Below are 16,077 nucleotides of genomic sequence, written 5' to 3'. Positions count from 1 at the left end.
GCCAATGCTCAAATCACTGAGCTATCCCTCCCCCCTCAGTAGCCTCAGTGAAGCATTTGGTCAGCTTCTTGACAAAGGACTATTCTCAGTAAGTGCCCAGTCAAGAAACACCTAACTGACAATGAACTTTGGGGGACGCCAATCCACATCTGAGCTTTCCTGGGAACGTTCAAACTAACATGTAAACAATGGTGTTGGCCTGTAAAGAACTGAGTCATGCATGGACATGTGACTCCAAACTCCATCTTGCCGCTGTGTCCGTCTATGGGCAGAGAATATAAAATGCCCTGAAAACACCTCCATCTTGTCTTCAATCCTGCTTCTTAATTCTGGAGGAACCTTACTGCAAACTGAAGCTCTCAACAAAGGACTGAAAGACCACCCCAGCTGTGGATGTTCTCCAGAGACTTGATTTGAACCGGAAGTTTATTCCATCCCTGCTACAAGCCTGACCCAAGAACTCTGCCATTACTGGATGTCATTGATTCCATTGAACCACTTCTAGCTCTCATCTCTCTCTTTTCCCTTTTATGAATAAGCCTTTAGATTTTAAATTCTAAAGGGTTGGCAACAGTGTGATTTGTGGGTAAGATCTGATTTGTATATTGACCTGGGTCTGGGGCTTGGTCCTTTGGTACCACTGGTAGTGATACTGGGCAACTGGAGTGTCTGAGGGAATTGCTTGTATAACTTGTGGTTAGCCAGTGGTCCTCTTGTCTGGCTGGTTTGGTGTGCCTTAGAGGTGGAGAAACCCCAGCCTTGGGCTGTAATTGCTCTGCTTGAAGCAATTTGTCCTGAACTGGTACTCTCAGAAGTGTCCCACCAAGGGCAGAATCGTTACAACATGAGACTTTGTCTTGGGAAGCAGCGACTCACAAAAGGACTTTGTGTGGCCTCAACGTGAGCCGTGAGTGCAAGGCTGTGGCAGAAAGGGCTAACGTGCTCCATGGGTGTATAAAAAAGGGACTTTCCAGTAGAAATAAGGAAGTGATCTTAGCCTGACCATGCTGCGTACAGAGGGGATACTAGAATACTGTGTCCAGTCCTGGTGTCCGCACCTCAAGAAGGATGTGGAAATACCAGAGAATGTTCAGAGGAGGGTCACAAAAATGATCCAGAGGATGGAAAACAGGATGTATGATCCGAGGTTTGAGGAGCCCAATCTAATCCGCTTACCAAAGACAAGGTTGAGAGGTGACGCCGTCTCAGTGTCTAGGTTCTGACACATGGAAAAGAGAGCTGACACCAAGGGGCTTTTCAGGCTAGCAGACAAAGCCATAACAAGGTCCAATGGCTGGAAGTTGGAGTTGGACAAATTCAACCTTGAAATAAGATGCTGTTTCCTAGCTGTGAGGGTGATTAACCACTAGAACAGCTCACCATGGGAGGGGGGGGGTGTCTCCATGGATTGGAGTCTTTAAATCGAGGTCAGATAGATTTCTAGAAGATACGTTTTAGTGCATCTTTGGGGAGCAGTGCTCTGGCCTGTGTGTGACGGATGTCAGGCTAGATGAACATCGTGGTCCCTTCTGGTCTACGAATAAATTACTGGTTGGGACTGTCCTCTGTGTGCCCACACTGAATGTGATCAGGTCGTGAGACCTCCCACACCTCTCCCAGACTGAAGTCCCTCATAACACAGGTTTTCTTCCCACGTCACAGACAAGAGGTTAGTGAGTATCCCATTCTGTTCTCTGGTTTGATTTGGTGTCTGTAACAGACCCCACCCGTGCACCCGCTGGGCTTTGTTAGCACATTCATCCATAGGCATGATCCTGCACTTCTGAGTTAGCAACACCTCTAAAACAGGTGATGCTGCCTTTCATGCAGAGTGCCCCCCAAAAACCTTCCTAAAGAGGCTGTAACCAGTGAGTTTAACATCCCCGTCCTGTGACTCATCCCGCCAGGCCTCAGTGATGACAATAATACCTCATTTCTTCTCATCAGTGAGAATTTCCAATTCCTCTGGCTTGTTAGCCAGATTCCCAGCATTGGGTCAGAGACAATTAAGAAATGTCTCCTCTTCACGTTCCCTGCCAGCGCTGTTCAGTACGTTCCTGACATCTGGATTTGTGTTTTACACTCATTTGCTCTGTGGTTTTGCCCCTTGCCCTCCCAGGAACCACCTGACTTACGCTTGGGCGCTACCGATAAAGAATTTACTCAGAGGACTTGAAACTGCTTGAAACTCGTTATTTTGCAGCTTTCAAGTACATGGTGTTGCTTTAAATATTCCCCCCTGGCAAAGGGTCCACATGAGGAACTGCAGGCCCATTGGTTCCATTATGGGAAGCCACTTCTAACCCTTCCAGCGCACTTTAGTCAGTGGCTTTAGCTACAGCTACTAAAGTGCATATTTCTTTTGGATGGTGCCACTGGTTAGCACATGGAGCATCTAGCTTAAGAAATAAATATGATACTTACTCTTCGAAGCGTGAGTTATCAACCCACTTCCACTGCCACTGTGATTCCTGATTCCGGACTAGTCCAATCCAGTACTGGACATTAGTATTTTTCAGAAAATTCTAGGAAGAAAAGAGTCACATAATGACACCCCTGCATTCAAGTGACTGCGGTGAAGAAGCAGAGAACTGCAGGGAAGGGATTAGCTGGTGGAGAAAAGGATGTTTCCATGAGCATGATCACATTGCTCCAGAAGTGGGGTTACCCAGCTAGCCAGGTGTGGGGCAGCGAACAGCATCCTCCCAGCGCACCCTGCTATTAGTTATCCATCGTACTGGAGCCCACTCACCCCAGCTCCCAGAAATGAGAGGCCCTGGGTACTTTCCCTGCTGCGATCGGCTGTGCTAACTGGGCCTACGAGTTTCCCCGAAGTGTGAGCTCAGCTGTGAAAAGTGGGCAACGGTTCCTAAGATGTCACAATACCCCTAGGACAAGAAACGTGATGGGAAAAGGTGGAAAAAGGAGACAGACTGAATTAGTCCAAATAAAAAGGCCCCCTGGTGTAACTCAAGGACTGCGTTAAGGCCTTGCCTGATAAACAAGAGACGTGTGGGACAAAAGTCAAGGAGCCAAAATTGGTGTGTCAGAAATTAGGTCTAATTGGTAGACAAAACAAGGAGGGCAGGGGCTGTTCTACCCACTACTCCCTTCGGCATCCTTAAAGAAAGAGACTTTGGGAGACAAATTGCCTGCTGAAGCCAGCTTCACCATCCTGGCTGCCCTTCACCCATCTTCTGGGACCATCATTTGGACCCTGAGAGATGTCCTGTCCTGACCAGACTGGACCAGAGAGAGGGACCCAGATGACACCAGCTCTGGCTGAGTCCTGAACACCATTTGGGATGTGAGACTTCATCTCTCCATCTCCCTTGGGCGTCCCTTTCCTTCCCCACCTTATTTCTTCCCTCCCCTGTCCTTCTCCTTTTGACTTCTGTCTAATAAGAGTCTGGGTAGCCAGCCAAGACTGTACATTTTGCAGCAAGGCTGTGAGCCTGTGACCAGGGAGGCAGAGGAATGCAATGCCCTAACCAGCCCAATGGTGGTACGAGTTTGTCAGGTCTCAGAGTGGCCGATCAGACCTTGTGCTGGGCCTGAGTCTCTCCAGCAGTGAGGCTGCACGTGAGAGTCAGCACCAGAGAGAGAAGCTGCATTTTCTCTCTTTGCTGTTCTCTTCTCTCCCCCTTTGGGTGTTTGTCTCGTTTTGTCTTTTAGGAAACAGGACTGGACTTTAACAGCAGCGCTAGCCCATCTCAGCTAACGTCTTCTCCTCTCCCCAGAAGGACAGTTATCACCATCTTTGATACCATCTGAGACAGTGGTTGTCAGGCAGGGAAACATGTACCCCTGGGGTACACAGAGGTCTTCCAGGGGGTGCATCAATTCAGCTAGATATTTGCCTAGTTTTACAACAGGCAACAGAAAAAGCACCAGCGAAGTGAGGACAAACTAATATTTCAGACAGACACTGACTTGTTTGTACTGCACTGTATGCGATACACCAAAATGTCAGTACAATATTTATATTCCAGTGGATTTATTTTATAATTATATGGTAAAAATGAGAAAGTCGAAATTTGTCAGGACTAGTGAGCTGTGCCATGTCTGTATTTTTATGTCTGATTTTGTATTTAAGTAGTTTTTAAGTGAGGTGCAACTTGGGGGTACGCAAGATAAATCAGACTCCTGAAAGGGGCGCAGAAGTCTGGAAAGGTTGACAGCTGCTCATCTAAGAGACTGTCAAAAGGGAGACAGGTTCTTTTTAAAAACTCTCTCCAGCTGAAAGGAAAGGGAACAAGGGATGTTGTTCAAATGCAAGCCTTACATAATACTTTAATTCCAAAGGCTTTAACTGTTTTTCCCCCTTTTCTGTATCTTTAATGAAAGGTTAAGAGGCTGTTGAATGGGGTGTTTGCCGGGGCACTCAGCAGGCCGAGGTCTCTGTAGACCAAACCCTGAACGTTGTTTAAAACTGTTCAATGCTGGACAGTGACAGGGTCGTGTTAACACCTTTGACTCTTTGGGCTGGTACACTCCCTCTAAATCAATACAACAGACCTGCAGGCCCGGACCAGCCCAGCGCTCCCTGGCTAGAGCGGAGGCTGGGAACTGGCCAGTGGGAGCCACGGGGACGGCGCTTGCGGACGCGGGCAGCGCACGGAGACACACTGTCCCCTTCCCCGCAGGGGCCGCGGAGACGTGCTAGCAGCCGGCCACTTCCGGGAGCGCCGTGGGGCCACAGCAGGCAGCCTGAGCCCAGCTGTGCCGCCGGGCGGGAGCCGCCTGTAGTAAGTGCCTCCCGGCTGGAGCCTGCACCTCACACCCCCTCCCGCACCCCAACCCCCTGCCCCAGATCAGAATCCACCCCTGCACCCCAACTCCCTCCCAGACCCCGCACCCCAACCCCCTGCCCCAGATCAGAATCCCCCTCCTGCACCCCAACTCCCTCCCAGACCCCGCACCCCCTCCTGCACCCCAACCCCCTGCCCCAGATCAGAATCCCCCTGCTGCACCTCAACTCCCTCCCAGACCCCGCACCCCAACCCCCTGCCCCAGATCAGAATCCCCCTCCTGCACCCCAACTCCCTCCCAGAGCCCGCACCCCAACCCCCTGCCCCAGATCAGAATCCCCCTCCTGCACCCCAACTCCCTCCCAGACCCCGCACCCCAACCCCCTGCCCCAGATCAGAATCCCCCTGCTGCACCCCAACTCCCTCCCAGACCCCGCAACCCTCCTGCACCCCAACCCCCTGCCCCAGATCAGAATCCCCCTGCTGCACCTCAACTCCCTCCCAGACCCCGCACCCCAACCCCCTGCCCCAGATCAGAATCCCCCTCCTGCACCCCAACTCCCTCCCAGAGCCCGCACCCCAACCCCCTGCCCCAGATCAGAATCCCCCTGCTGCATCTCAACTCCCTCCCAGACCCCGCACCCCCTTCCGCACCCCAACCCCCTACCCCAGATCAGAATCCCCTCCTGGACCCCAACTCCCTCCCAGAGCCCGCACCCCAACCCCCTGCCTCAGATCAGAATCCCCCTCCTGCACCCCAACTCCCTCCCAGACCCCGCACACCCTCCTGCACCCCAACCCCTGCCCCAGATGAGAATCCCCCTGCTGCACCTCAACTCCCTCCCAGACCATGCACCCCAACCCCCTGCCCCAGATCAGAATCCCCCTCCTGCACCCCAACTCCCTCCCAGACCCCGCACACCCTCCTGCACCCCAACCCCCTGCCCCAGATCAGAATCCCCCTCCTGGACCCCAACTCCCTCCCAGACCCCGCACCCCCTCCCGCACCCCAACCCCTGCCCCAGATCAGAATCCCCCTCCTGGACCTCAACTCCCTCCCAGACCCCGCACCCCAACCCCCTGCCCCAGATCAGAATCCCCCTCCTACACCCCAACTCCCTCCCAGACCCCGCACCCCCTTCTGCACCCCAACCCCCTGCCCCAGCCCCTCCTGCACCAAACTCCCTTCCAGAAAGAAGACTTGTTTACAGGGACCCCACAATATCTAATAGCCCCGGGCCCACAGGAGAGTTAATCCGGCCCTGACTAGAAGTCATGGCCTATGAAGAAAATTATGACTCAATTGGCATTAAGGGGACTTAGTGGGACAGCTCCCATGACTCGAGTACCAGCACTGAGGGATAGAGCTTGTTCCAGAAGGACAGATATGGGGACAAAGGAGGAGGTGTTTGCTGTAGGTCAGGAACGTGCACACTTGCCGCGAGGCGAAGTACGTGGCAGAACTACGGAGAGTCTCTGGGTGAGGATAACAAGGGAAAAGAACAGCAGAGATCTTATGGATGGGCGTTGTCTGTTATAGACACCAGATCAGGACGAGGAAGTGGACAAGTCATTCCACAAGCAGGTAACAGGATTAGCTAACACGCATGAGCTCGTATTAATGGGGGATTTTAACTTCCCTGGCATCTGTTGTAAGACTGTTACAACAAGCCATAACATGCAAGTTCTTAGCACGTGTAGGGGACAGTTTTCTGATTCAGGAGGAGTTGAGCAAACAACGAGGGGGTCATCCATGTTGGATCTGGTGTTGACCAACAGGGATGAACCAGTTGCGACCGTGAAGGTGGGCGGGAGCTTGGGAGGAAGTGACCATGATCTGATGGAATTCAAGACCCTAAGGAAAGGAGGACACGAGAACAGCAAAACAAGGACACTGGACTTCAGAAAGGCGGATTTCAGCGGAGTCAGCCAAATCGCAGGCAGGGTCCTGTGGAGGGGAGAGAAGGAGTCGAAGGGGGCTGGCAGTTCCTAAGAGCTGTAACACTCAGGCTATTCGGAGGCAGAGGAGAGAGAAGAGGAGCGGCAGGAGGCCAATGTGGCTACACGAGGAGCTTTCTAGCTCTCTACAAACCCATAGGGACAAATCCAGGGAACGGAGGGCGGGGCACGGCTCCAAGAGAGTGGACGTGGCAATAGTGCAAGCATGTAGGGACAAAATCAGGAAAGCCAAGGCAAGGAACGAGTTACAGCTGGCAAGGAATGTTAGAGACAACAGGAAGGGGGGTTCTTCAAATCTGTCAGACACAAAAGAACAATCCAGGACAGTGCGGGTGCGCTGCTCAGTGGAGAAGGTGAGCTGGTAACGCTCCTCCAGCCCCTGGATCATTGCCATTGCTCTTCTCTGAGCCCCTGCCTATTTGCCAACGCCCCCCCCGCCCAGCCTGGAGACACCCCCTCTTTACGCAGTGTTCCGGCCGCGCTCGCTCCGGCCGTGCATGTACCGTACCGGCATTGCCCTCGAGTCCCAGGATTTGGTGATAAGAAGCCGAGCAGAGTTCCCTTTGCAGTCTTTCTTGCTTTCTTCCCAAGTCTTCTCCTCCTTCGAGACGAACAAGCACTTTCCTCTGTACAACACCCAGTCTGCCGGGCAGCAGCCTGGAGGGAAGAGGGAGTGAGAGGCTCAGAGGCGCTCCTGGCCCTGAGTTCAGCTAACAGGCTCATGCCCTGGGCCGTACAAAGAAGGCCTGGTCCCTCCCCAGGGGCTCACACTCCCCCAGACTCCAGGCTGCCCCAGGAGCTGCTCCGAGCAGGTGGAGGGCGGGGGGGGAGGGTTCTCGAGGGTTTGGGGCAGGCTGGGAGCTGAGTCCAGGGCTCAGATACAAGTGTAACTGTTCATGGGGTTCAACATTTCCCTGGTGGGGTAAACGAGCGGCATCTCCCTGTCCTTTTGCTCTCCCCCACCCCCGGGGATTCAGCCACCGTGAGGACGTGGACACTGCTCCGTTACAGCTCTGGCCGGAGGGCTGGGCAGTGATGCGCGGACAGACTGAGCCCTTCTAGGGATCGGGCTGTTTCCCTCGTTCTGACAGAGCTCCTTGTTCCGTGTGAGCAGACGGCGACGCGCTGCCCGTGTCACCTGGCAGCCGCCTCCTCCCCGTGCCCCGCTCTGCCCGTTGGCGAGGCCCCAGGCTGTCTGCGATGGTGCGTCGTCCTCAGGGCTGGGATTCTGCCCTTGGCGAGGGTGCAGGGCCCTGGGTGTCTCCACCGCACCAGAGCCCCGGCTGGAGAGTCGCCCAGCTCGCCTGCCTGGGAGCCCGGGCCAGGACTGGCAGGGGCAGCCTCAGGGAAGCTGATCTCATTTTTTATTGCCTGGGATAGTTTCTTTGCCTGGGGTGGTTGAAGCACCAAGCGCGTCATGGGCACAAAATATGACTCAACCTGCCCCGTGTGTGGGCATTTGCTACAAGAAGTCCCAAAGGCGAACGGGCCGTTGTGTGCTGGGCCCCATGGGCTGTTTGTGCGCGTCGCCCACTTCTGAACACATGGGAGAGAGGCCTGGACCTGGATTGTGGGGCTGCAGGTCGGGTCTGAGGAGCGCCAGCAGATCGGGGGGGTGGGGGCAGGGAGAGCAGGGGGGTGCAAGCAGAGCTCAGTGGTGGAGAAGCAGCCCGAATTCAGTTAGTCCAGGTGTTATCTCTTAGCCAGACTGAATCATGGGAGCTCGGCTGACTAATTAGCATGTTCATAGTTTGTATTTGGCCAGCACCCTTTCTCCAAAGATCCTAGCTTGTGTCTACAGATAAACCGTTAGACAGGCTACATGTGGCAGGCATTGCTTCGTGCACCCCTGAGACGCAGCCACCTCTGGGGTGGGATGCAGCGTGTTTAACAGCTGAAACAGCAGGGGGATTTAGGGGAGCTGGTTGGAACTGGGCCAGGACAACGGGTTCACGTCCCAACTCTTATTCCATGGAACCAGCCAGTGCCCACCACCCGGGGTTTTCTGTCTCGTCTCCAGCACTGATTGCCGCCCCCACCCCGCCCTCGCCATCAATACACACACACTCCCCTGCACCATGCAGACCTGGGGGCCAGCACTGCCTGGGGGAAGAGCTGCCCCTCCTGAATGACCAGAGCCACTTGCTGCAGCACGGCCCTGGCCCTGGGTGCTCCCCCGCCCCAGAGCTCAGCTGTCCCTGCTGGGGGGTGGGGTGCCCCAGTGACCCCCACCCCGGGAACCCAGTACCTGTTTGCTCGCAGGGGCGGATGCTGGACAGGGCGCTCTCCGTTTGGTTCAGCTTCTCTTTAATTTCTCTCTTCTCCTCCTGTACCCTCGCCAGCTCCTCCTTCGTTCCCTCTAACGCGGCCTCCCGCTCTCGCAGCTGCTCCTGGGTGCTGTTCTCCTCCTGCCGCATCAGCTCCAGCTCCCGCCTGGCCTGCTCCAGCTCCCTCGCCGTCTGCTCCAGCTCCCTCGCCGTCTGCTCCAGCTCCCTCGCCGTCTGCGCCAGGGTCGCCCCCTTGGTGCTGACTTGCTGGGAGAGGCGGCTGCTCTCGGCCTCGTGCGCTCGGGACGCCTGCTGCAGATGCTGGGAAACCTGCCAGTCTGCAGGGGACAGACAGCGTGAGCCTGGCCGGACGCATAGGCCGACGGGCACGTGCCAGCAAGGCAGGGTGGGGCCGGGAGGGCGACTCAAGAACTGGGCTCACTCATCCACCCCAGCAGGGCCCTAGGGGGACAGGGACCCTCCCGACCGTGGAGAACAGCCCCGTAATGCTGTTGTATCAACCAGGCAAGGTACTAACAAGCTTCAACAGGACTTTATTTTTGAAGTGGAAACCTCTTTACCAAGCTGCTGCTGCACCCTCGGTAGTTTTCTCCCAGCCTCTCAACTCCTCCCCGCTCCTTCCTGATTCCTGTCCTTTCAGACTCCCAACAGCCAGAGCTCCCAATTCTAATAATTACAAGCAACATCTAAACACCACATTCACGCCTCTCTTAAGAAACTCTCCCAATTAAAATAAACATTATTGTTCTAACCACAGGAACAAATATGAAACAAGACACTATACTGTTGGCAGAAATATGACACTGAAAACACTGTAGATACTACATAACCTAGTCTCTAGTCCAGACAGGTGGTCATCTGGGTCTGACAGGCCGTCTCTCAAGCCCCGGTTCCAGGTCAATGTCTTGTTGTGTTGGTACCACGGTGAAGTCATCCCATGCAGACTGGGCGTTGGCATAATCTCCTCTTGGTGCATAGGCAGGTGCAAGATAAGAAGCATTCCATACTCGCCCATCAGAAAGTCGATAGGTGTAAGGTCCCTTCTTTTCTATGATTTTAAGAGGAGCTGTGAATTTATGGTCCCCTTTGCGTAAAGCTCCAGGTTTTCGTATTCTCACGAAGGAACCACACTCAAACTTTGGTTGCTTAGCACCCCGCCGCTTGTCTGTGAAAGCCTTAGACTTTGCTTGGTTCTGTTCAACTGTTTTTCTGACATCATCCTCGGTTGGGGCATCAGGTCGTGCCTTTAACAATCCAACAATGTTCAGTTTAGTATTCATCTGTTTCCCATGCAGTAACTCTGCAGGCGATCTTTGCGTGGTGGCATGTCGTGTAGCCCGGTATGCTTGCAAGAAATCAGTTGTGAAGGGTATCCACAATCGCCCTTCCAGTTTAGCCATTTGCAAACTCTCTTTCAAACTTCTGTTAAATCATTCAATTTCCCTACTGGCTTGAGGGTACTATAGGGATGACCTTCTGTATAAAATGTTCCTCTGTGCTAGAAAAGTTTCAAACTCCAGGGAAGTAAATTGACGACCATTATCTGAAACCAGTTCTTTGGGGTTACCTTCCCTGCTAAAAACTGAAGAGAGGAACTTAATTACTGTAGCAGAAGAGATTTGCGATGTAAACGCTACCTCAGGCCATTTACTGAAATAGTCTATTAAGATGATGGCATAATGGCAGTCAATTGGAGCAGTATCAAAGGGTCCTACAATGTCAATTGCCACTTTTTCCCATGCAGATTCAGGAAGAGGAACAGGCTGTAATGGAGGGGTACATGTCACTGCTCTCTTATCATGCATTTGGCAAGTGACACAGGATTTTATGACTGCTTCAGTTTGAGAGTCCATCCCTGGCCACCAATACAGATCCCGTAGTCGTTGTTTGGTTTGGACAATTCCTGGATGAGTATCGTGTGCCAGGTGTATGAGTTTTGACTGTAATTCTTCTGGCACAAGGAGCCGGTGTGTACCTGGTAGCACACAGCCATCAAACAAAGTTCATCCTGAACTCTAAAATAAGGCAGCAAAACCGGGTCAAGGTTTTTAGGGTGACTGGGCCATCTCTTTGTCAGAAATTCCTGTAGTTTTTGTTGAATTGGACACGCTGAACAAGTAGCTTGAAATCGTTCTCTTGTAACTGCAGTGAGAGCACTTGTAATAAGCGCAACCACGACATCCTCATCCTCCGGTGGACCATCTGGTGAAGGCAAAGGCAGGCGAGAAAGGCAATCGGCGACCACGTTTTGGTTTCCAGGCTTATATTCCAGTTCATAACTGAAAGAGAGTAGTCCTGCAGACCCTCGAGCAATACTATATCCTGCTCTTCCCAGTCCTTTCGTGGTGAGCAACGTCGTCAAAGGGCTGTGGTCTGTGCGCAACTTGAACCTGCGGCCCCACGGGTAAGTTCTCCATCTTTCCATAGCCCAGACACAAGCAAGTGCTTCTTTTTGGACTGTAGAATATTTCCTCTCAGCATTACTTAGTCTCCTTGAACCAAACGCAAGCGTCCTCTCTGTGTTGTCCTCACGCAGTTGTGTGACAACAGCCCCAAGGCCATAATCAGAAGCATCAGTAGTTACAATTGAGGGCAATGCAGGACTGAACAGTGCAAGTACTGGACTATGAACAATCAAGTCTTTCACCGTTTCGAAACTAGCTTGTGCGTCTTCTTGTCCACACTAAGGTTGAACTTCTCCGTAGTAATTCCCGTAACAGTTCAATGACAGAAGCATAACTGGAAATGAGTTTTGCATACCAGGAGGTAAGACCCAAGAATGAATGTAAGGTTTGCAAATCTGTTGGAGAAGGAGCATTTGAAATTGCCAGGATATGATCTGGATCAGGTTTTAGTCCAGCCTGTGAAATTGTATGCCCCAGAAAGGAGAGTTCAGTTTGTCTAAATTTGCATTTGGACCTATTGCGTTTGAGGCCTGCTTTGCTGAGGCAGTTTAGTACAGACTGCAGGTTATTGTCATGCTCCTCAGAAGTATTTCCAAACATGATAATATCATCCAGATAGCACTGAACTCCATGTTGATTCTTCAGAATCAATGACATCATTTTTTGGAAGGCACTTGGGGCAGATGCGAGACCATATGGAACACGTTTAAAACGAAATAGTCCCTTATGTGTAATAAATGCTGTGAGGTCTCTGCTATCTTCATGCAACGTAACCTGGTGGTATGCACTCTGCAAATCAAGAGTAGAAAACATCTTTGCTCCACGGAGTTCTGCAAATGCTTCTTCTATGTGAGGAAGAGGATGGCTGTCAATCACAATAGCTTTATTTGGCTCCCTTAAGTCCACACAAAGGCGAATGCCTCCACCCTTCTTCTGCGTCACTACGACAGGTGAAACCCATTCCGAGGAGTCGATCTCTTCAATAATGTCCTTTTGAACAAGTTTTCTCAGTTCCTCTGAAACAGCTTCCCTGCCTGAAAATGGTAAGCACTGTAACTTCTGTTGCACAGGCATCACATTATTCCGCATTTTACCTTTATGCAGAAACCCATAAGCACAGCCGCATTTCTCCTCAACTTGGTGTTGGGTCCCAGCTGAAACTGGTGTGTGTACCGCAGGAGCGCTTTGCTGAGGAAGATCAATTCGTCCATTAACTACCCTGAGATTTAAAGCAGCCAATAAATCTCTGCCAAGGATAGGAGTGCCTTTGTGGACAATGTAGAACTCTGCAGTTACACAGCAATCACCAAAAGTAACTATTGCTGGCAGGCAGCCATGTACTGGAATATGGTTTTTCAAATAGCACACCAAGTGAAGTCTGGGTTCAGTAAGAGGCACGTCTTTAAAGTAAGGCAGAAAGATGGAATCAGGTAGCATAGATACTGCTGAGCCAGTGTCCAACATTAGCTGAATAGAGTGTGGTTTGCCTGAGGGTATACCGGAAACGTTTACAGTGCACTTTATTTGTTCTGGAATATGTGCAGTAGTGATTTTGTCCACGCTCAGCACAGTAACATCTGGTATTGTAACTGTATGCACCTGTTTATTGAACTGGCTACTGCGACATACTTGAGCAAAATGTCCAGTCTTTTTGCAATAATTGCACTGAGCTACTTTTGCTGGACATCCTGTGTAGCTTGCAAGGTGTTGTGGGGATCCACAGCAAAAACATGCTTTTCCTGTATTTTTAATTTGCTGATTCGGTGGTTTTAGCAACATCTAAACACCACAAATGCCAGAGCCTCCAGCAGCGGTGACGGAGACTCAGGAACGCTGGGCCGAGGCAGTTCAAACAGCTGGGAGGTGAGTGGGGGCTGCAGCCAGCAGGCAGCCTCCGAACCCACAGCGAGGGGCCCCGGGTGCCGGCCAGCGAGGGGCTGGGCAGAGCGCCCTGCAGGCAGCCAGCCAGGGCCAGCCGAGTGCCCGCCCAGCAGCCTTTCCTGGCCCTGCCAGGGACCCGCCTGTGCCCTACAGCCCTTGGCCAGCGGAGCTGGGGAAGCGTCAGCCCCACCATGCGCTGACTGGCCCCAGCAACATCTGTGCCGGTGGGCGGGTGCCAGGCGGGCAGCGGGTAGAGGGCCCAAGAAACAGGGCCCCGCCCCTCCCCCCATGGGCCCCTCCCCAGAGAGGATTCCCTGACAGGGGCTCCCATGGCTCCCTTGTGACAGGGCCCCCCACATTTTCCTGGTAACAGGGCCCCCACCTGCCCTGGGACAGGGCCCCCCACATCTCCTTGGTAAAAGGTCCCCACCTGCTCTGGGACAGGGCCCCCCACATCTCCCTGGTAACAGGACCCTGCCTGCCCCAGGACAGGGCCCCCAAATGCCCCGGACAGGGCCCCCCATGGCTCCTCAGCTGGATCCGTGTTGCTGCTGGGGAGGTTTCCTGAGCTGCAGCCCAAACTCTCCTTTGCTCGGGTTCACCCCTCCCCGCGCCCTGTGTTGCCCTGACCCCCCCCCATGGGGCCCCCTGCCCCCCACATCATCACTCCCCACATGCAGCTCCTTCCCTCTCTCCCCTGGCCGGGCGTTTTGTCCCCACAAGCCCCCCACAGCCCGAGTCCCCTACTCACAGCGAACCCCCAGGCCGATGGTGGTGGCCAGAAGGAAGAGGCAGGTCCCCAGCAAGCCAAGGGGCAGGTACCGTGTGCTCCACCATGGCTCTGCTGGAGAGAACCAGCTGCGTTAACGCAGGGGAACCCTGGGCACCAGGTCCCCCATCTCCTTCCCCCAAGAGGGCAGCGTGTCTGGGAACCCAAACCCACGGCCCAGCTCCCCCCTCTGGCCACCCAGGGAATGGGGCTCAGCCCCCCAGGAAGGCAGTGGGAGCCAGGGGAGAGCTCCCAGTGCCATGGGGCTGCAGGGACACGACCCACCCGGGCTTAGGCTACCAGCTCCGGTTCCCCCACAGTGCGTGGCTGGCAGCGTGGTGGGGTGGGCGCCGAAGCCCTGCCCATGCAGTGGGCCACGCACCCAGGCTTTGCCCTGTGCTCCTGCCCACCCAGCTGGGGCCTCTGCCCTCACCCAGCCACACTCCCCCATCCCCATCCCCACCAGGAACAGGGACACCCTGCCCAGGGGCCGGGACAGGCTCCTGGGGGCATGGCCAGCACCAGCTGCTGGAGTGCTGGGGAGCGCCCCATGGGCAGGTCTGGGCTAACCCCAGGTGCTGGGTCATTCCAACCTGATCCCTGAGCCAGCCGGGCGAGGACCCCGCAGACAGAAGAGCCCCAGCAGCCCCCCAAGCCCGTCCCCGGGGCTGGGCCAGGTATCGCCTGGGGCCTGGCCCAGCCCCCTAGGGAGACAAGGGACAGTTCACTATAGCGCCCGTCCCTGCCCAAGAGGTCTGTTCTCTCGCGTTCAGAGCCTGATGGGGGCCGTGTCGGAGGGGGCTGCGTGGGGGGTCTGAGCTCCTGTGAGTGGGCTCTCCCCACGCATGCCCCACCAGCCGCTGGATTTCCTCTCTGTGGCCAGGCGGCCTGCTCCAGACACTGGGCCTGGGGCCTCGTGCCTGGCTGGCTACTCTGGGCGCTCACAGCTCCACTCAGAGCTGGGTGAGCGGCAGGGCCCAGGCCCCAGCCCCTCCGAGCGGCAGCGGGAGGCAGCTCCAGCCGGGCACCCGCAAAGGAGGCTCCAGCGAGCATCGGCCGCAGCAGCTCTGTAGGGCTCCACGCCCCAGGGGCTCTGCAGCCAGTGGGGCACAGGACACAGCCCTTGTTATCCTATACGGCAATTCGTTACCATGGCCCGCTTGTGTTGAGGTGTGTGTGGATCTACCTCACGTACCTGTTATATGTGTAACCCTTCTGCCCATCAGCGTTGGCAGCAAGAAGGGCCGGGTTCAGTATCTAGGGGATCCATTCCCAATAACACAGTGCAACCGGCTCGAGCCCCCACCCAGTGACCTGGGACAATTACACACCACCCCCTGGGCACCTCTGAGAGGCAAAACTTCCCCTCTCGCAAGCACGGAGTCTGAGTGCAGCCAAAGTCTTTTGATAAAGGAGGGAAACAATGCAGCATTATGTTGGGGAAACACCCCCAACAGGATTCATAACACCAACCATGAGCAAAAGACCCACCCCCAAGTGAGTTGGGCAGTGTCCTCTTCCTCTCAGGGTCTTAAGTCCAGCAACCCAAAAGTCACCCAATTCTCAGCCCCTGTCCTTAGTCAGTGCAGCCCCAGAGTTCAGAACTTCATCTGCAGAGTTCACCTCCCAGCCCAGGTGGAAGGTACGGAGGCACCTTACACGCTCCGCTGCTCAGGGCCAATTGCCTCACTGCTGTGTGGGGTCCTGCTCTGGTCCTCTCCACCCGCCACTCACCAATGTGCCCTCAGGGCCACCCCCCACTTAACACAGCTCTCAGTGAGTTCAGCTGTTCGCAGAGGAGCCTCACTGCTAGCACACCTGCATAAGCTTCTTGCACCAGAATCACTCGCCCAGAGCAGATCTCACGCTTAAACCCAGGTCTCAACGATTTCAGCTCAACAGCATTTTACAAGACTCTTATCTGAATCAGCTCTATTATTACACAGTGTTTAAAAAAAAAAAACCCACCCCCAAGAAGACAGCATTTCAAAGCCCAACTACCTCTCCTAAGCCCCAGGCCTTTG

General features: G+C 54.2%; 1 protein-coding gene across 1 annotated transcript in view; it reads right to left on the bottom strand.

Moving 5' to 3' along the window:
- The window catches only part of LOC140911996 (B-cell differentiation antigen CD72), a 41,489-nt gene that overhangs the window by 12,029 nt on the left and 13,383 nt on the right, over positions 1–16,077 (bottom strand). Inside the window, exons 3-6 of the mRNA XM_073346150.1 lie at positions 14,036–14,125; positions 8,959–9,315; positions 7,219–7,367; positions 2,425–2,525 (exon numbers count right to left, since the gene is read on the bottom strand). Coding sequence (XP_073202251.1) covers positions 2,425–2,525; positions 7,219–7,367; positions 8,959–9,315; positions 14,036–14,125 — 697 coding nt within the window. The remainder of the gene's footprint in view (positions 1–2,424; positions 2,526–7,218; positions 7,368–8,958; positions 9,316–14,035; positions 14,126–16,077) is intronic.

The sequence above is a fragment of the Lepidochelys kempii genome, chromosome 5 (genome assembly GCF_965140285.1).
Source record: "Lepidochelys kempii isolate rLepKem1 chromosome 5, rLepKem1.hap1, whole genome shotgun sequence".
NCBI classification, from domain to species: domain Eukaryota; kingdom Metazoa; phylum Chordata; order Testudines; family Cheloniidae; genus Lepidochelys; species Lepidochelys kempii.
Note: the sequence above shows the minus strand (reverse complement) of the source record. Positions and strands in the feature narration are given on the sequence as shown.